Source organism: Phascolarctos cinereus, unplaced genomic scaffold (genome assembly GCF_003287225.1).
Source record: "Phascolarctos cinereus isolate Bilbo 61053 unplaced genomic scaffold, phaCin_HiC Scaffold_5;HRSCAF=322, whole genome shotgun sequence".
In the NCBI taxonomy this organism is placed as follows: Eukaryota; Metazoa; Chordata; class Mammalia; order Diprotodontia; family Phascolarctidae; genus Phascolarctos; species Phascolarctos cinereus.
This window is the reverse complement of record NW_027555958.1, coordinates 364,014,465-364,033,591: the sequence shown is the minus strand read 5'-3', so window position 1 is coordinate 364,033,591 and position 19,127 is coordinate 364,014,465. Positions and strand designations below refer to the sequence as shown.

Here is a 19,127-nt window from a genome sequence, read left to right as displayed (position 1 = left end):
TAGGAGCTCTAGAGCCACCAAGTTAAGAAGCCAGACCAATTCATACATGAACATACCCTCATGCCACAAAATGATGCAGGAAGAGGCATGAATCAGCACACCATAATGTAATTGTTGCACATTTCTGGTCCCTTATAGACCTTTACTCAAACTCTCACCATCCCATGACAACTGCCAACCTTCAAGTACCATTATACTCTCAACACACCAAACCATCTCACTACCAAGTAAACACCAAGCTCATACATCTACCATCATTCATACGTCAACAGCCTTCCTATACCTTGGCATTCCTAAATACACTGGTGAAACTAGCTGCCCTATCAACCTCCTTCCTCATTAACTGTTCCTGTAGCACGGAGGGAATTTTCTCTTCAGGCAACAAGTGAGAGTAACCTGGATCTTTCTCTATTTGCCAAGCCCACTGCTCCCAATCTCCTGACTTAAGTGGAAATATTTGAGCTGCTTCAAATATGTGTAGGACTTCAAATATTTGTATGGGAAAGGGTTGAGATTTGTTTGGGTTAGCCTTAGGGGAGAGCTAAGACAAATTAGTACAAGTTACAAAGAGGCAGATTTTAGCTTAGGTAAGGAACGAACTACTGGATGTATCCATTAGTGGACTGGCTGACTAGGAAGGTGGTGGGTTCCCCATCACTGCAGAGGTCTGTAAGTGGGAGCTAGATGATTACTCATTAGTGGGGGCAGGGGGAAGATATGTGTTTCCTAGATACTGGAGAACCCTTCAATTTCTGTGTTTCCCTAATTTCTTTTAAAAAGCATCAGGTTTGGGGCAGCTAGGTGGTGCAGTGGATAGAACACCAGCCTGAATTCAGGAGAACCTGAGTTCAAATCCAACTTCAGAGACATAACACTTACTAGCTGTGTGGCCCTGGGCAAGTCACTTAACCCCATTGCCTAGCTAAAAAACAAAAAAACAAAAAACAAATAAAAAGCATTGGGTTTGAGAGAAGGGATTATTTTCATAGAAAAATGTTGCCAATATTTCAATATATGTTGAATTTCCGTTGTTCATTTTGTGCAGTAAATTCCTGTTTTTCTAAAATGTTTGGGGAATGGAATTCTGATAGTTATCAAGTATGTTCTACATGGATTGTTAATTTTCAAATAATTAGAATACAATAAATGTATTTCACATACAAGTTTTAGAAGCAAATTTAATCTTTGGTATTCAGAAAACATTTCAGGACTACTCAATGTTCATCATTAATTATCATTTTGGAGGACTATGTAATAGCCATAGGAGATTGGGTTGAAGGTATGATGATCCCATGACAAATTTTGAACATTGATGTATTGAATAAATTTATGATTTTTTGTCTTGCACTCCAAAAAAAAAAAGATGCAGTTTTTTTTAAAGCACTATGTTAGGTTTTTTTGGTTGTTGTTATTTCAGATTCTTGGTAAACATAAATTTACTAAAGATATAGACTTTGACAGCACTAAATAATTTTTTATCTCAGGGAAGTAATGAGAAAAAAAATAATTTCCATACAATTCAAGTCAAACTTTCTACAATACCAGCCATGATATTGGCATGCCCTCATCACTCAAAGGAAAGGAAAAAGATCAAAAGCTCCTTGAGGGCAGGGACTTTCCTGCCTTTCTTTGTATCTCAGCACTTAGCACAGAGCCTAGACTATAGTAAGAGCTTGATAAATGCTTTTTGACTGATTTTCCAATTAGATTACACTGAAAGTCTTTTTAATGCACCTTTTTCAAGTCAAGTCCAGCCAGCCAACAATTATTAAGTTCTTTTGATGTGTGAGGCTTTGTGTTAAGCACTGGGGGAACAACTTCTTCAGGGCTTTTAATTTTATCGCATGACACTGTTGGGACAACAGCACCATCTTTCTACCTCCTCCTCTCTGTGAACCAGAAGAACGATCCAATATATCATGTACCAGAGAGGAGAGAGCACATTTTCTCACAAACATAAACAATATTCTCTGAGTTGATTAAAGGCAGTTGAAATCATTTAAACTTGAGCAGATAGGTGACACAGTCAATAGAGTACCTGGCCAAAGTTAGGAAGACGCATTTTCCTGAGCTCCAATCTGGTCTCAGATATTTACTAGCTGTGTGACTGTGGGCAAGTCATTTAACTCTGTTTCCTTCAGTTTCCTCTTCTATAAAATGAGCTGGAGAAGGAAATGGCAAACCACTCTATCTTTGACAAGAAAACCTAAAATGGGGTCACAAAGAATTGACTATGACTAAAATGACTGAAAAACTATCATTTAAATTAAAGGAATTTCTTCATTAGCTAATAGATTCTTTTCAATGATAAAACTAACTTCCAAATATCTGTACCTATGCAGGAGAACACTGGTACATGCAATCCAAAGCACAGCACATGATTCAATAACCATAACTAGATTAGAATATCCTTGGGATCAAGGATTGTTTTTCATTAATAATCTGTCAATAAAGTGCTTTAAGGTCTACAAAACAATTTCTTCCTAATAACTCTTAAAGTAGATAAATAGTAAGAGTTCCCATTTCCAAATAAAGAAACTGAGGCATACAAAATGTATGTGACTTGTGAATGGTCACACAGCAAGTAAATGAAAGAGGTAAGATTCAAATTCAAGTTTCCTTACTCCAAAATTAGCTCTTTCCAGTATACTTCGCTATATAGCAGCTAAAGTAATGTTTTGCATATAGCAGGCTCAATACATATCTGTTGAATGAATGAATGAATTATACAATTTATCTTTGAATGAAGTATGCCTGTTTTTAAAAGTCGCAAGAGTCAGAATTATATTTGATGAGTTTATATCAGGATTGGCATTCGCTGGGCAGATATGAACTGATGATGATAATGATAACCAATAGTTATCAAACTTTTTTAAAAAATTTATATATGTTATCTTATTTGGGCCTCACAACAACCTTGTGAGATAGTCACTATAGAAATTTTTATCTGCACAAGTTACATGCTTTGTCCAGGGTCACACAGCTCTTAAGAGTTAAAGGCAGGCCTTCCTGATTCCAGATCTTGCTGTTTTTCCATGATTCCACATTGCCCCTAAACTGATAGTAGGTATAAAAAAATGCCCAAAATGAGACAATAAGGCCTAAATATGCAGGCAACAGAGAGTTGAATTACTGAAGAAAAATTCCTTGAAGGGAAAGTCACTAGGGCCAAGTCTAAAATCTTCCTCTATCACTATCCAACGGGAATCCAAATCTAATTTTTCCAATGTTTTTCTCAATATTCTTCAAAAATCTATAATTTAATCACCAAGCACTCCACCAATATGAATCATAAGGTCTCCAGACATTCATGAGTTCTGATTGCCAAAAAGCTTCATCACCTGGAGAACAACCTTCTGGTGATGAGCCTCTCAAACTTGGCTAGTTGGATCCTAAGCTGGCAGTCAGACAATTTATCACTAAGCCCTTTCTCAAAGACTTCCCAACTTGGTAGGATTGCCAACCTTGTACTTTACTGGATAGCCTTTGGGAACCCAGAGTTACCTCCACATTGTAATAAGACATTGGAGTGGAATTGTCTGGTGGAGGGGGTTTTCTTCTTTATGAATCAAATGGTAGATTATTTTCTTCCATTCCTTCCCTTAGTTGAGTGACTAGGAAGAATAAATGTAAGTTTGCATGAAAGCTCAGTGGTAACTAATAGGGGTGGGGAGTGAGTGAGAGTTGGAGGCTGGAGAAAAGAGAGAAACTTAATAGTAGCACTTGGAGACAAGAAAAGGGCACAAAAGTTTTGTCCTCATTTTGTATGTGGAAGATGTCACTGAAAAACTGGAAAACTATAGACAACTATCTTCAATCAACCTTAAAAAAAAAAGACTATAGAACTAGAGATCCATAAAGTATGGCAGGAAGCTAGAGTCTCAAGAAGAATAAAATTATCCCATTCTCCAAAACTTTAACCTTCAGAGAGCATCATGGTGAAAAAAAGACTGATGGGGACAAAGAACCTCTCTGAGAAGCCCTCATTTTCAGAACTGTGATTAGGACATTATTGTGCATCTTTGGAACCAATGGTTTTTCATTCAAGAGTCTTGATTTTGTTTTCCTCCTTTTAATAAAATTTTAAGAGGAAGATAAATGCTGTATTTCATAGAGAGCAAGACCAGAGTTGAAATCCTACCTCAGGCATGATGGTTCAATAAGATCTCTTCTGGGCAGCTAAGTGGCACAGTGCACAGAGTGCCTAGAGTCAGAAAGACTTATCTTCCTGAGTTCAAATCTGGCCTCAAACACTTACTAGCTGTGTGATCCTGGGAAATCACTTCACCTCCTTTGCCTCAGTTTCCTCATCTGTAAAATGAACTGAAGAAGGAAATGGCAAACCACTCCAGTATCTCTGCCAAGAAATAGGGTCATGAGGAGCCTTTACAAGACAAAGAACAAGATCTCTTTCAACTCTAAATGTATTATTCTGGTTTGTGATCAGAATCTATGATCTGATAACTTGGTATCTGTTCTACTCACTAAAGAATTAAATTTTAGATTACCTTTTGTTGTTACTTAGCTATGGGTGGAAGGAAAAATACAGCATGGTAGAAGGGAAAGACTGGACGCAAAAGACCCAGATTCAAACCCTGTCTCTTCAATTTCAGCTTCTTCACGCCTTAAATGCAGGGGCTGGCTGTGATGGCCTGTAAGATCCCTTCCAGGTCCAAATATAATCCTATGAAAATACTATAATATAGAATGTATGCACTTTTCAGGTCTGTATCAGGATACTAGGGGTTACTGTGCATATATTTTCTCAGATTTCCCCAAGGAAAATTATTTTTGAGTCATGTTACCTTCAAAGTTAAGTCAAAGTCAGTTACCTTCTCTTGAGTCAAGAGAGGTGAGAACATTCTCCAAAACATAAGCAGGCCCTGTTCCTGATACATAAGTCTAGGAAATTTGGTGTAGGCCACAGAAATAACATCAAATGCCATATTTCCAGTTCTGCCCAGCGAGTATCGTAAGACATACTTCGTATTAGTAGTAGTCTGTAGTTAGGAGTAGCTTGAGATCAATGACTCAGGGGACTATAACAGCGAAGCAAATATTAGGGAAGAAACTATCAAGTATCCATCTGAAATTTCTGGGCTTCAGATTTGCTCATGAAAATTATTGCACTGGCATTTTCTTAACTGTGATAGGGACTGAAGCCTGTTACCTCCAAAAAGAATTACTCTAACAATTAGCCCACGGCAATGGCATTGATTAGCATAAGGAATTTTGGCACCACAAACTGTTAAGAACAAAAAAAATTGCATATGCCTAAAGACCACCTCTAACACAGGGCCCTCTGTGTGGCACACTTAAAACAAGTTTAAGGATATCATTCTCCTCTCTTTTCTATCCATCAAAGGTCTTTCTTTATTAGAGTTCCTCTACCCTACTGCAACTCTGATCGTGTGATCTCCTGGGTAATCATTCAACACCCTTAAAAAGGCTGATAAAAGCTAAAGCTGCAAAATAAACTGCAAATTTGTTTTATGGACTAATACCCCTTTGGGAATAAATAAAGTACATTCCCTCTTGGAAACCACTATACTCCAGTTTGCCCTCTTTTTTAGAAAAAAGGAGAGAAAAGGACATTTTGGTTTTCTTTTAAAAAAAAAAACCTGTACTGGGCTCTTTCATCTATACACATAACCTCAACAATCCCTCTTCACATACTGGTTTTTGTTTAGACTATTTAGTTATTTCCACAGCTAAAGAAAATTGCCCTTTAAAAAAAAATAAGATTGAAGAATCCTGAGGGAGACAAAGATGTTTTATTTGTCCTTACTTTCATTTCACACTGCTACTTAGCATATATTTTTTTTTGGGGGGGGGGGTTGATGTTATGGTGACACTCATAAACATTGAGAGACAAGCTTCTGCTCCTACAACAATTATTTTACTGCACCACACTCATGAATAAGGGTCTCCTGAGTATTTCAGTTTTCATTACCATTCATTCATGAGACAATCAAACTTATTTTACATACAGTACATTTACAGTAATGGTTCCCAGTGTCTAACATTGTTCCTTTCCTTTATGTAGCTCCCTTCTCTCCCAGCCAACTACTACTCATCTAACTTCACTGTCACTCAATCAATATCCATGGGATATTAACCTCCAAGCCCAAATTAAATAAATCCCTCCTCATGAAAGCATACTGTATTTTGAGTAATTAAAAATGACTCCATCTGATTTTATAGCCCCTTATCCAGGCAGAAGCCTGACTGTTGTGATAATTGTTTGCTTTTGGTTGGTGGGAATTCTGCCTGACAGGAGCCTTTAGATTGGATCCTCTCTAAATGCAGCTGTTTGTTGTTCTAAAGTAAAGACCATAGGGGAGTCCTGATGATTAAGATTTAAGTCCAATGACGCCTCCAAATTTCACAGACCCACAAATGTAATTTTCTACATTCTCTAGGACTGTTTACCAAATAAGCTACAAGTTTCATGTCATTTTATAAGAGCTTCCTCCTCAAGAGCTCCTCTTAAATGAGATATATCTCACATTTATTAAAACAGAATTATATATAATAAAAGAAAAGACATTTTCAACTTGGAAAGAGAAAAACCAAACTAAGATGAATTGCAATATTGATTTTGCCAGGATAAATGGTTTTTGTAATATTAATATAAAGAAACCTTTATTACATTGACTCTCTAGGTACGGCTCAAGCTTCTCCCGCAATCTGTTTAAAATCTTCATTTTTCATCCTTATGGGAAAACCTCACTTGCTAAATGGATTTCATAAACAGTAATCTGTCAAGATTTATATAGATAAACAATTTGTGATGTTTATTGACCAGTTCATTACAGTAAACAAAACAGGAGTAAAGCATTGCTAATCTTGGCCAGCAATCATGACCATTATAGCTCTGTTTGGACCCCTATGTAACTCGATGTTGCCTGAGATACAAATGGGAAAACAGTTAATTTGCCTCTGTTTTTGAGATCACAAATCTCATATATTTTCTTCTCTCAAGAGCTTCCTCCCCTTCCCCCCACTCAGGTGTAAAAACAAAAAAGGAGTCAGAACCTGTTTAATATTATAAGAGTAATATCTTCATTAGGAAAAAAGGATGCATTGGGAAAATACAGTTTGTAGACAGAAGCTTTGTTTTTGAAGATAGAAATAGCAGGGAAAAAGCACTGGATTCAGGGTCAAAGGTTCTGGGATTTTGGTTCTCCTGTTTACTCCCTCTAAATTACCTTGGTCAAGTCAATTAACCTATTTGGGTCTCAGTTCTTCATCCCAATGAAGGAATTTAATTAGAAGGATGCTAAGGTCTCTTCTACCTCTAAATATGTGAACCTATGATCCTATGAATAGAAGGCAAGCAGAAGGAGACTACCTCCTTGGCTAGTTTATCTTCTAGGTCACTAGACTAGGTCACTTCTCTCTCACTCCATGTTCACTAGGCCTTCTGGCCCTCATCCAGTGGATAATGGCTTCCCTGAATTCCTCAGACTCAACTCAAATCCAACCTTCTCTAAGAAGGCCCCCTCAATATGAACACCTTCTCTCAAAGATTACCTCCCATTTACACTGATATATCTTTTATATACATAGTTGTGTGTGTGTGTGTGTGTGTGTATATGTGTATCGCTTCATTAGAAAGTGATCCCCTTGAGGGCAGGCACTCTGGTTATGCCTTTCTTTGTGTCCCTAGGGTATAGCAGGACCTGGCACACTTAATAAATGCTTTTTGATTAACTGAATGGCTGACTGAAAGGAATCTTAAAGATCAGCAAATTAAAAAGGGACTTGATCAAGGTTACAGAAGCAGAGAGCAGTACAGTTGGGATTGGAACCCAGCATGCAGAGGACACAATATAATTTTTTATAAAAGCACATCTTAATGCCTTTCACACCATATAGATGTTTGTTGTATGATCAGACAAGCCCCACATGTTACACAGTAAAGTCTCCAAGTCTGCCCTGGACAATAACACACAAGAGTGGAATGTTCAAATACTAAAGGGTACAATTTTTCAAATATTGCCAATGGTACACAAAAGCTTTATTTCTGTGCTGGTGCACCATTAAGCTTCTGCTCATATGATTGAGGGGTTCATAAATTAAGATAATCTTCACAAAACTGGGTACCTAGAGCAAAAAAATCATAGGGCACCAGAGAGGAAGCTCTAAGTTTTGACCCACAAACCCTAGGTCGACAGCAACAAGGCACAGGGAGGGGAAAGCTGTTTGAAGTCAGCAGACCCAGATTTGAATCCCAGCTCCACTATTTACTATTTATATGACCTTGGGCAAATCACTTAACCTTGTTGTGCCCTAGTTTCCCTGTTTGTAAGGTGATATCGCTGAACAAGATGGCCCCTGAGGCCCCTCCCAGCTCCAGATGTATAATTTTTCTAAATTACCTCTATGGTCCCTTCCAGCTCTGAACGTATGATTCCATAAACATCTCAGCTAAGAATGCTATAAGGAGAATGGACTAAGGTATTGTATATAACACTAGTGGAATGCTCAACATCCTTTGGGGAGCAACTAAGAATTAAAAAAGTTCTCAAATCTGCATTGAAACTTTTACTCTTTCCCCAATATTTTCTATTACCATATTATAAAAAGAGACAAGTTGACAAGAAATGCATCTGACTGCTTTATTCTAATTTACTTCTTTCAGTGATCTAGTTCTGACAGAAAACTCTGACTGAGCACAATTTGGAATTTTGCATGTCATTTCTACACATGACCCAATGTCATATTAAAATGTTCACATATAAAAAGAAGTGCAAAAATGCTCTCCAAAAAAAATTTTGGGGCTACATGCAGGATTTTCTTTGTATTCATCCCAAGGGATTGCTAGTGCCTTGAGGGCAAGGACTGTTTTTATTTTGGGTTTTGTATCTCTAGCATCAAGCACAGTTCCTGACTGTGCTTAATAATGATTTTTAGTATAGTGGAAACAGTGCCAGATTTGGGGGTAATAAGATCTTAAGTTTTAACTCTGCCTCTGCCACCAATTTCCCATGTTACTTTGGGAAAATCACTCCACCTCTTGGGACTTCAGTTTCCATATCTGCAAAATGAGAGGGTTGAACTAGTTTGCCTCTTTATACCCTTTTAGCTTTAATGATGATTCTGTGATCTTCTGGATTGATTTAAAGTCCTAAAAGTTTGAGTTAAATCCTATAGATTCCATGTATAGCTTGGAGCCTGGCTGTCCTCAATTGAGGGTTCAAGGGAAAAATTGTATTTCAGATATAACTCTGCTGATAAGCAGAATAACTAGTTTTCAACAGAAGGAATTTAAAAATAAGTCAAATCAATAAGCATTTATTAAGCATCTGCTATGTGTCAGGAATTATGCTAATCACTGAGGATACAAAGGAAAACAAAAAATCAGTAGTAGTAATAGCAGTAAATAGTAGTAGTAGTAGTAGTAGTAGTTGTAGTGGTGGTGGTGGTGTGGTGGTGGTGGTGGTGGTGGTGGTGGTGGTGGTGGTGGTGGTGGTGGTGGTGCCTATTATGTGCCAGGCACTGTGCTAAGCATTTTTTACAAATATTATCTCTAAGCTCTCAAGGAGTTAGCAATCACGACTACATGCAAACAACTACATAGGAACTAGATATTTGCTGCATAAAATGGGACTACTCTCAGAAGGAAGAGATCAAGATTAAGGAAGGAAAAAGGCTTGTTGTAGAATGTGAGATTCTAGTTGAGACTTAAAGGAAACCAGGGACGCCAGGAGGCAGAGACAAGGAGGAATCGAATTCCATGGGGAGAGGCCAAGCAAGATGCTTGGAGAAAGATTATGTTCAATGAAAAGTGAAACAGTGAAAAGGCCAGGGCAACTGGATAGTAAAGTACATGGAGATGAGTAAGGGGTAAGAAGATCGAAGAGCCAGAGTATGAAGGGTTTTCAAAGCCAAACAGAGAATTTCCTATTTCATCCTGGAGGATGTAGGGAGTAAGACAAAATAAGATTCAAGCGTTTTCTCTGGCTGTCCTGGAGTAAGACAAAATAAGATTCAAGCGTTTTCTCTGGCTGTCCTGCATGCCTGGAATGCACTTCCCTGTTTATCTCTGCCTACTGACCTTCCTGGCTTCCTTTAAGTCCCAGCCAAAATCCATCTTGTACAGGAAGCCTTTCCCAACTGCTCTTAATTCTAGTACTTTTCCTTTGTTATATATTTCACATTTACCTTGTGTATAGCTTGTTTGTACATTTGCTTGTTGATTACCAATCAAATTATGAGCTTCTTAAGCGCAGCAACTGTCTTTTGCCTCTTTTTTTACCCCTAGCACTTAGCTCAGTGCCTAGCACACAGCAGATACTTAATAAGCATTTAGTGACTAACTGACAGGTGGTAGAACAATGTCTAACAGAAATGTCATATCTGACTGAGGTTTAGAGTGAGGTATGTACAAGTATAATATGTGGGAAATTTGTTGGATTATACAGAATAGGAAGGTGCGATTAGTCGATAAGCACTTAGTAAGCACCTATTATGTGCCAGGCTGAGAACCCAAGGCAGAAATTATTTTCACATGGTAAGTGAAGATAGCATTATTAAATTCAGTGTGTTAAATATGGATCTTAACTATGAGTTGACAATTGTAGGAAAGGAGCTGAACATGATTCCTTTTGTGTTCCATTTTTTGTGGGTCAAATTTTACTTACTTTTTTATTCCACTGATTTTCAATGGACCAATCATTGTGTTTCACTGTTTTCTGTGCTGGGTTTAGTTGTGTTTATTTCATGTGTCAGAAATAAATGGAGGGAATTTTGTTCTTAGATCAGTTTGTGGGCATCTCTACCCCTCCCCCATTGTTCTGTTAGGTGCCTTTTGAAGAATGAACTACTGAAGAAGAAAAACACAGGTGGTTTGTCAGCCTGGATAGAAGGAACTTGTTTTGGCTCTAGGGAGCATGAGACAAAATATGGAAAAAGGAACAAAAGGAAAAACATAAGATATAACTGAGCAAAGTGAAGGGAACATGAGGGAGAGCAAGAAGAAATGACATCTGTGAGAACGAGTAGAGGGTCTTTAAGGAGTGCTCAGTACACTTCAGTAGGAAGGGCAGGTGGGTATTCGATTTTCCCCCCAAACAAAAGAGCACAATGACTTAATACGTGAGTTTAAGTCAAGTCCTAGGCCTACATTTTCTCTTGTTACGTAACTATATAAATTTCCTGAGATACGTGGGTATTCTTCCCTCAGCCCAAAAGAGATAACCACGTATTTGATAGTCCCCCATATTTATAGCTATTTCTGCGCTAAAGCTTAAGAGTATTTTGAAACAGTAAATGGCATATGTACAATAATAACCAGAAGTCATCAGGGAGATTTCCACATCTTTCAAGAAATAAAAAAAAAAGACATCGTAAAGATAAAATGAATTTTTATCACTTTCCAACTATGAGACAAAGAAGAAATCGAGCCTTTTCTCATGGTCATACTTGCAGGTTCCCTATTGACCTTTCATGCTAAGGAAGTTCCTTTGTAATGATGATCAGTGCTAAAGATAAAAGACATAACAGAAATGATCAGTTACCCTTGAGTGGGGGGGGGGTCATTCCAGATGCATACACATTCCACATGTCGAGTTTTACAAAAGCACTATCATGTTTATATCCTTTGGTGACAGAAGGGCAACACGGCTTCATTTTCCTTCTCAGCTCAAGGGGACACAACATGGCACTAAGTCTAAGAGGAGAAAGGAAATCTCTAGTGTATTCATCTCACTGACTCTGCTGACCATAATAAAGGGAATTTTCTCCATACTGAAAATATTAAGTATGGAGGAGTTTTGAAAAGGGATGGTGAGGAGTACAAAGGCAATCTCACCATTCCAACCTGCTCCTTAATTCTTCTCTATTTCTTCCTCTGTCTCCTCTCCCCCTACCATATACTTTTAGAGGTCATAGGATCACAGACTGAGAGATAGAAAGAACCTGAGAGGTCATCAAGTTCAGCATCTTCATGTAACAGATAAGGAAACTGAGACTCAGAAAGGTTGAGTTGTTAGGGTCACACAGCAAGTTTATGTCTGAGGTGGGATTCAAACCAGGTCTTCCTGATTCCAAATTCACTGCCCCACCTACTTCACCACTTATTCCCACCTTGCCAGAAAAAAAAAAGATTAAAAACATGGGTTTGAGTCTTGGAGAAACATTGCAAGTGTCCACACCACCTTCCCCTACCCATAGGGAGGGCATACATTTTCCCTCATTTACCAGCTAGATTTTCAGCTTGTATTTACCCTGTCCACACTCTAATGGAAGTGTTAATGAGTATTGGCATGGCCAAAAGGCAGGCAGCAGGAGGGAAATGAGAAGATGAAAAGAGCTTGGATAATCTACAAACCCTTGAATAATCAGCAGTGGACTATGTACTGATTTAGGGGTTAGTCAGTCAGCCAGCAATATATGTGCGTGTGCATCTACTGAGAGCCTGCCGGGTGCAGAGCACTTTCATAGCTGCATGGGAATGGGAATAACAAAGAAATAGAAGTCACAGTTCCTACCTTGGAGGAGCTTATAATCTTATGGGATAAGTCAAATAAATACACACAGAAATACTGTAAAGACACATTTTTAACAGCACACAAACGAGTGCAAATTAATACAGTATAAGTATCTGTTTAAAGGCAGAGGAAGCCAAATGTACTAGATTCAAGAGTTAATGAAGCTTCAGAAAATGCTTCATTTATTTCTAGGTGGCATCTTACAGACTGGACAAATTAGCTCTGGTTAACAAAAAATAATCCTGTAGAAAAAAACAGGCATGCTCATCTGCTAGAATTCAAACCTCAAGGAGAAACAGGAAAAACACAAAAGCAGCCAGATGATGGGAAATAAGTTCAGGGGATATATAGTGATAATATGGAGTGACCGTCTTTCAGCACCCAACAGTTCTGAGTGTTGCAGTTTCAAGAAGCTGACATTTGGGAATTTCTGTGAAAAGGGGGGAGGGGTACCAAAACTTCACAGTGAAACCCCAAGCTTCAAATAATAGCCTTATTTAACACCAATCATTTTTTAAAGCAACTGCCTTAGAAAACATGCAGAGAGTCCTGTGACATATTTAACATCAGAAGCAGAGGTCAAAGAGACAGAAATGTAAGCATGTGAGCAAACTGAAAGGTTTACCTTTTAGAGGAAATGTTTTGAGGCTGCCAATAAAGATTTCAAAGTTAGCAAGCAGAGGTAATTGCCAAGATAATTAAATCAGAAACATTTAATTATTAAAACTAATAGATGTTTACCTCCCAGCCAGAGGATCAAACCCAAAATAATGGTCCTTGCAATGGTCACACCTCTGTCCAATAATAGAAGCATCTTGGCAAATGCACTGACCAGTTAGGCTATTACAGACCTGATGAACTGCACCAGCTGTATGGCATGAGCATGGCAGGCAGCCAGTTCTATTGCCTGGAGAAAGATAAAAACCTAGGAATAAAGAAATCAAACTATTAAAAATTGTTTTCTTTTCTGTGCCACCACCCTCCCTCCCCCCATTTTACTGGTCCAGAATTGTGATTTCATCACTGTGGGGAACTCCCAGTATGGAAACTCTCTCCACTGATGACAATTGGTAACTCATCCACAACTTAGATCCTAATACGATGGATTTCAAGCAATTTATAATCTTAAAGAGAGTTGCCTTGGCACTGAGAGATTAAGTGACTTGTCCATGGTCACATAGCTAATATTTGTGATGGTTCTTCCTTCATAGAGGTCTTCAAGCATTAGCTAAGCTGGTTGGGTATATCATAGTGGGGATCAATCTTTCACAACTAGTTGGTTGCCAACGTCCCTTTATGCTCTCAGATCCTGTGTCAAGGGAAGGATTTAAAGACAGGTTGTCCTCAAAATATTCTGTTATGCTCTCTTTTTTACCCTTTAATACAGAAATAACACCATCATATAGTTCTATCTCACATTATACTTGGATATAAAGCATGGCATATGTGTTCTTGAATCTCTGTATAAATTATCACATAAGGAAGACTTGAGCCAATGACAGCTTCTGAGCTGCATACAACTACAAGATATTTATGATGTCTGTAGCACCCCAAGTGGGGATCATGACCTCTGGAAGCCAGAAGGATAAACTAGATCACTCATACCTAGGGTCTTGTTAGGCGTTTAGTACCATCATCAGAATTTCATATTTGTGGTTTGTTTGGGGACTTCGGATTTGTTTTTGCTGGCTGTGAGATGGTGTGATCAAGTAACAGAAAAGTGGAAACCACTGGTCCAACAGGGGCAGAGAATGGCATAATGGAAAGAGCACAAGATGCCAAATTAAAAGCTGATTTCAAATTTTACTTCTATCACTTACTAGCTATGTGACCTTAGTCAAATTACTTCACCCCTCTAGTTCTCAGTTTCCTCATCTGTAAAATGAGAGGGTTGGACCAAATGATCTGTAAGACCCCTTCCAATCCTCCTGGACATCCCATGATCTTCACACTTACTCCTCAATTTCCTGAAAATCATGTGAAGGAGAGATAACAATTTTAACTTCCATCATTACACTAGTAATCAATACACATATAGTAAGCACTAGCAAAATCCTATACATGAAGAGATTAAAAGATTTTCGGCTAACTATGGTCACTGTGCTCAAAAATCTGACATTTAAGTGGGTGAAAGGACAAAAAAATACAAACATGGCATAAATATATTGTCAACTGTCAATGATTTGTGTAATGGGAAAGAGCAAAGAGTAATTGGAATTCACAGATAACCCTAAAACCTCATTTAAGCCCATAGTTGCAACCTTCTCCCACACCAACCATTTTGTCATAGCTGCTAACAATTAGCAAAATTGATTGGTCTGTATTTTCCATTCTCTCCTAACCCCTGTGTACTTTCTCTTGGAAATGTTAGCAAGCTTAAAAATTGAAAATTGTGGTCAGTAAGAGGAAAGAGGTAAAGTCAAGGGTCTATCCCACTCATTTGGCACTCACTATAAACAGCCTTGTATTGTAGTATTTTTTTCATATGAATATGTTTTATATCTCTATTCAAATAGCAAGCTCTGAAAAAAATCATATCTTATGCTCCTTCATAATATCCTTGCTATTAAAAGGAATAAGAGGGATGTAAAAATCAGCCATTTCTTTGGCATGAACTACTTGTAATTTAGAAACACCTTCCCCTTGATGAAGATTGACAGTTAATTTGTCATCAATGGTCTTAGAGAGCTGCATGAGATAGCAAAAGATAAAAACATCTATCCATAGTTCCACAGTTAGCCTGTCTCAGAGGTATATATCTCTTGTCTCCCCTGTTCGAATGTTAGCTCGTTGATGGTAAGGACTGTCTTTCTTTATCTGTAAAATGAGCTGCAGAATGGCAAACCACTCTAGTTATTTTTGCCAAGAAAACCCCAAATGGGGTCATGAAGAGTTGGACATGCCTGAAAAATGACCCAAAACACCAACAAATAAGCAAAGACTCCTTGCAGACACAAATCACTTTGAACACGTTTGTTTTGCATTCAAATATACAACTATTTATTTATAAAGATGACATCATTGAGTGAAGGCATTTTGTGCAAGATGATTGGCTTTGTTTAAGGATATTAGTATGATGATAAAATAGTGTTCTTTGTGTAAAGGAATTAATCAAAAAACAAGCATTTATTACGTACCTTTTGCGTGCCAAGAAGTCCTCATTACCAATAGGGACTCACACACACCTAAAAGAAGCTGGGGGAAATCTCATAACAATTCTGACTGGGGCAACTAAAAGTTCACGCCATATCATCACATCTGGGTCTTCACTGAAGCCATACAATCCTTTTATGTGACCCTAATTGATTCATTGAAGCAGTTAGGTAGATCAGTGGATAGAGCAATGAGCCTGGAGTCAGGAAGACCAGAGTTCAAATGTGGACTCAGACATATTCTAGCCATGCAATCCTAGACAAGTCACTTAACTTGCTTGCCTTAATCCACTACAAAAGGAAATCACAAACCACTCCAGTATCTTTGCCAAGAAAACCCCATGGACAGCATTGGCATGCTATGGCACACAGGGTCACAAAGACTTAGACATGACTGAACAATAATTGATTCACTATCCCACTAACTACAGAGGCTTTTCCAAACTTTTTTCATTCCTCCTTAAACCTCCCACAGCTCTGCCTCTTCCACCCTCTCAGCTGAGAGTTTTGCTACATATTTAACTGAAAATTTTGAGGCCATACACCTCTTCTCCCTTATTTCTCATCTTTTATTATTTCAATGCTTTCTGCAACAATGTCCTTCTTCACCCCTGCTTCACATGAAAAGATGGCCCTTCTCCTTGCCAAGGCAAACCACTCTATGTGCGAAAGGGATCCCATTCCATTTTGTCTTCCCAAGCAGATTGCTCCCTCTATTATCCTTACCCTCATTAATCTTCAGTCATTCCTTGTCTACTACCTGCTTTCCTACTGTTTACAAGTATCCTCATGTCTTCCCCAGCCTCAAAAACCACTCATTTAATTTCTCCCTGCCAGCTACCATCCTATATTTCTCCCTCCTTTTTGGGCTAAATTACTTAAGAAAGCTATGGACAGTAGGTGCCCCTACTTCCTTTCCTCTCAGTTTCTTCTTAATTCTTTTCAGTCTGTCTTCTGATCCCATCCTCCAATGTAGCCCACTCTCACCAAAGTTACTAATGATCTCTTAATTGCCAAATCTAATGGCCTTTTCTCACTCCACATATTTCTTGACCTCTCTTCAGCCTTTGACACTGTTGATCACTCTCTTTGCCTTGTTAACACATTCACACAGCCTGTCTGTCTCTCTCTCTCTCTCTCTCTCTCTCTCTCTCTCTCTCTCTCTCTCTCTTCTCTCTTCTCTCTCTCTCCTCTCTCTTTCTCTCTCTCTCTCTCTCTCTCTCTCTCTCTCTCTCTCTCTCTCTCTCTCTCTCTCTCTCTCTCTCTCTCTCTCTCTCTCTCTCCCCACTGCTCAAATCCCCTAGACAGCTAAAACTCTCCTCCTCATAACTTACCTACTACTACTATCGAGGATGTAACCATCCTCCCAGTTACCCAGGCTCAAAATCTAGGTGTCATCCTAGACTTCTCACTCTCACCTCACATATCTATCCAATCATCTGTCAAATTCTGTCATTTCTGCCTTCATAACATCTCTCATATACAACCCCCTTCCTCCTCTGACACTACATACCTCCGATGTAGCATTCATCACTTCATGCCTGGACTATTTCATTAGTCTGCTGATCAGTCTTTTTTTGCCCCAAATCTTACTCTCTACTCTATTCTCTACTCAGCTGTCAAAATGATCTGCCTAAAGTGCAGATCTGGCCATACCAACCCCTACTATTCAATAAATTCCAGTGGCTTCCTTTTGCCTCCCGGATCAAATATAGAATCATGTTTGGCTTTTAAATCCCTTTGCAATATGCCTCCTTCTAATCTTTCCAGTTTTCCTAAACCATACTCCCTTCTACATATCATACAATCCAGTTACACCGACTTCCTTGCTGTTCCTCACACACTACACTCTATCTCCCAACTCACTGGCTATCCTGGAAGACTCTCCCTCCTCATCTTTGCCTCCAAGTTTCCTTGGTTTCTTTCAAGTTTCAGCTAAGGTACCACCTTCTTCAAAAAAAGCCTTTCCAAGTATTCCTTAATTTCAGTGCCTCCCCTCTGAAATTACTCCCAACTTATGTTGTATGTTTTATTTGTACATAGTTGTTTACATATAGTTTCATCCATTACATTGGGAGTTCCTTAAGAGCAAGGACTGTTTTTTTCTTCTTTGTATCCCTAGCACTTAGCATCGTGCCTGACACAAAGTTGGTGTTTAATAATATTAACTGACTGATGGAGTGAGAAGTGCTCAGAGAATATAAAGACAAAGGAGTGAAATAGTCCTTGCCCTCAAGGAGCTTACAAATCACCCTCTAGTTAAAAAAAAAAAAGCAAAAAACAAAGACAAACCTTCCCTACATTCTACCATCCCAACAAGCTATCATCTTATATCTCTCTCTTTCAGCCAAATTTCTTGAAAAAAGCTATCTGTATTATGTGGCTACATTTAATCTCTCATGCTCTTCTATACCATCTGCATTTTGGCTTCAAATTTCATTATTCAACAGAACTGCTCTATTCAAAATAGATCTCAATTTAAAATTGAATGACTTTTCTATATCTTCCTCCTTCTTGACCCCTCTGTAGTATGACATTGTTGGCTGCCACTTTCTGAATACTCTGAGTTTTCATGTCTTCATTCATGCCTCTTGCTTATCTGAGTCTCTTTGGGAAGATCTCCATCCAAGCCATGTTCTCCAACTGTGTGGTGTTCCCAAGATTCTCCCACTTGATGACTTCATTGGCTCTCAGCAGTTCAATTGTTATCTCTATGCTAATCACTCCCAGATTTATCTATGAAGCCCTAGTTTCTCTCCAAAGCTTTATACCCATATCACCAAATGTCAATTGGACATTTCAAAGGCATCTCATTCGAACCCATCCTCCACTTCAGTTGTCAAACTGATTTCTCCAAAGCACACTTCTGACCACGTCACTCTATTATTTGATACATTTCATTGGCTCCCTATCACCTCCGGGATTAACTATAAAATTATCTGTGGTTATTGGTGTTCAAACTCTTTCATAATCCATTTTCTTCCTACTTTTCCAGTATTCTTACACCTTACTCCTCCTCTACCCTCAAATTTACTCTGGCATTCAATGTCACTGGCCTCCTTGCTGTTCCTCATATAAGACACTCCCATTTCCAAACTCCATATAGTTTTATTAGCTGTCTCTCATGCCTAGAAATCCCTTCCTTTTCATATCAAGCTCCTGGTTTCCCTGGCCTCCAAGTCTCAACTAAAAGCTCACCTTCTACAAGAAGCCTTTCCCAATCCCCCTTCAATCTAATGCCTTTTCTCTGAGACTATTCTTGCCCAATTTTCCTGGCATATATTTTTTAAGAACATAGTTGTAATGTTGTCTCTCCCATCAGCTTTCGAGCTCCATCAGAGCAGGGACTATCTTTTGCCTTTTTTTTGTATCCCCCACACTTAGCATAGTTACTGGCACATAGTGGGCACTTAATAAAAGCTCAATTAAATGACTGATTTTTCCAAAAGTCCACCTCTCTTTCCTGTTTCTGTTGACA

The 19,127-nt window shown here is 38.5% G+C and overlaps 1 protein-coding gene across 1 annotated transcript in view; it reads right to left on the bottom strand.

Moving 5' to 3' along the window:
* Positions 1-19,127, bottom strand: part of USH2A (usherin) — a 962,202-nt gene that overhangs the window by 768,808 nt on the left and 174,267 nt on the right. The window contains 1 exon segment of the mRNA XM_020982269.2: positions 13,239-13,422. Within this exon segment, the coding sequence (XP_020837928.1) occupies positions 13,239-13,422 (184 nt within the window).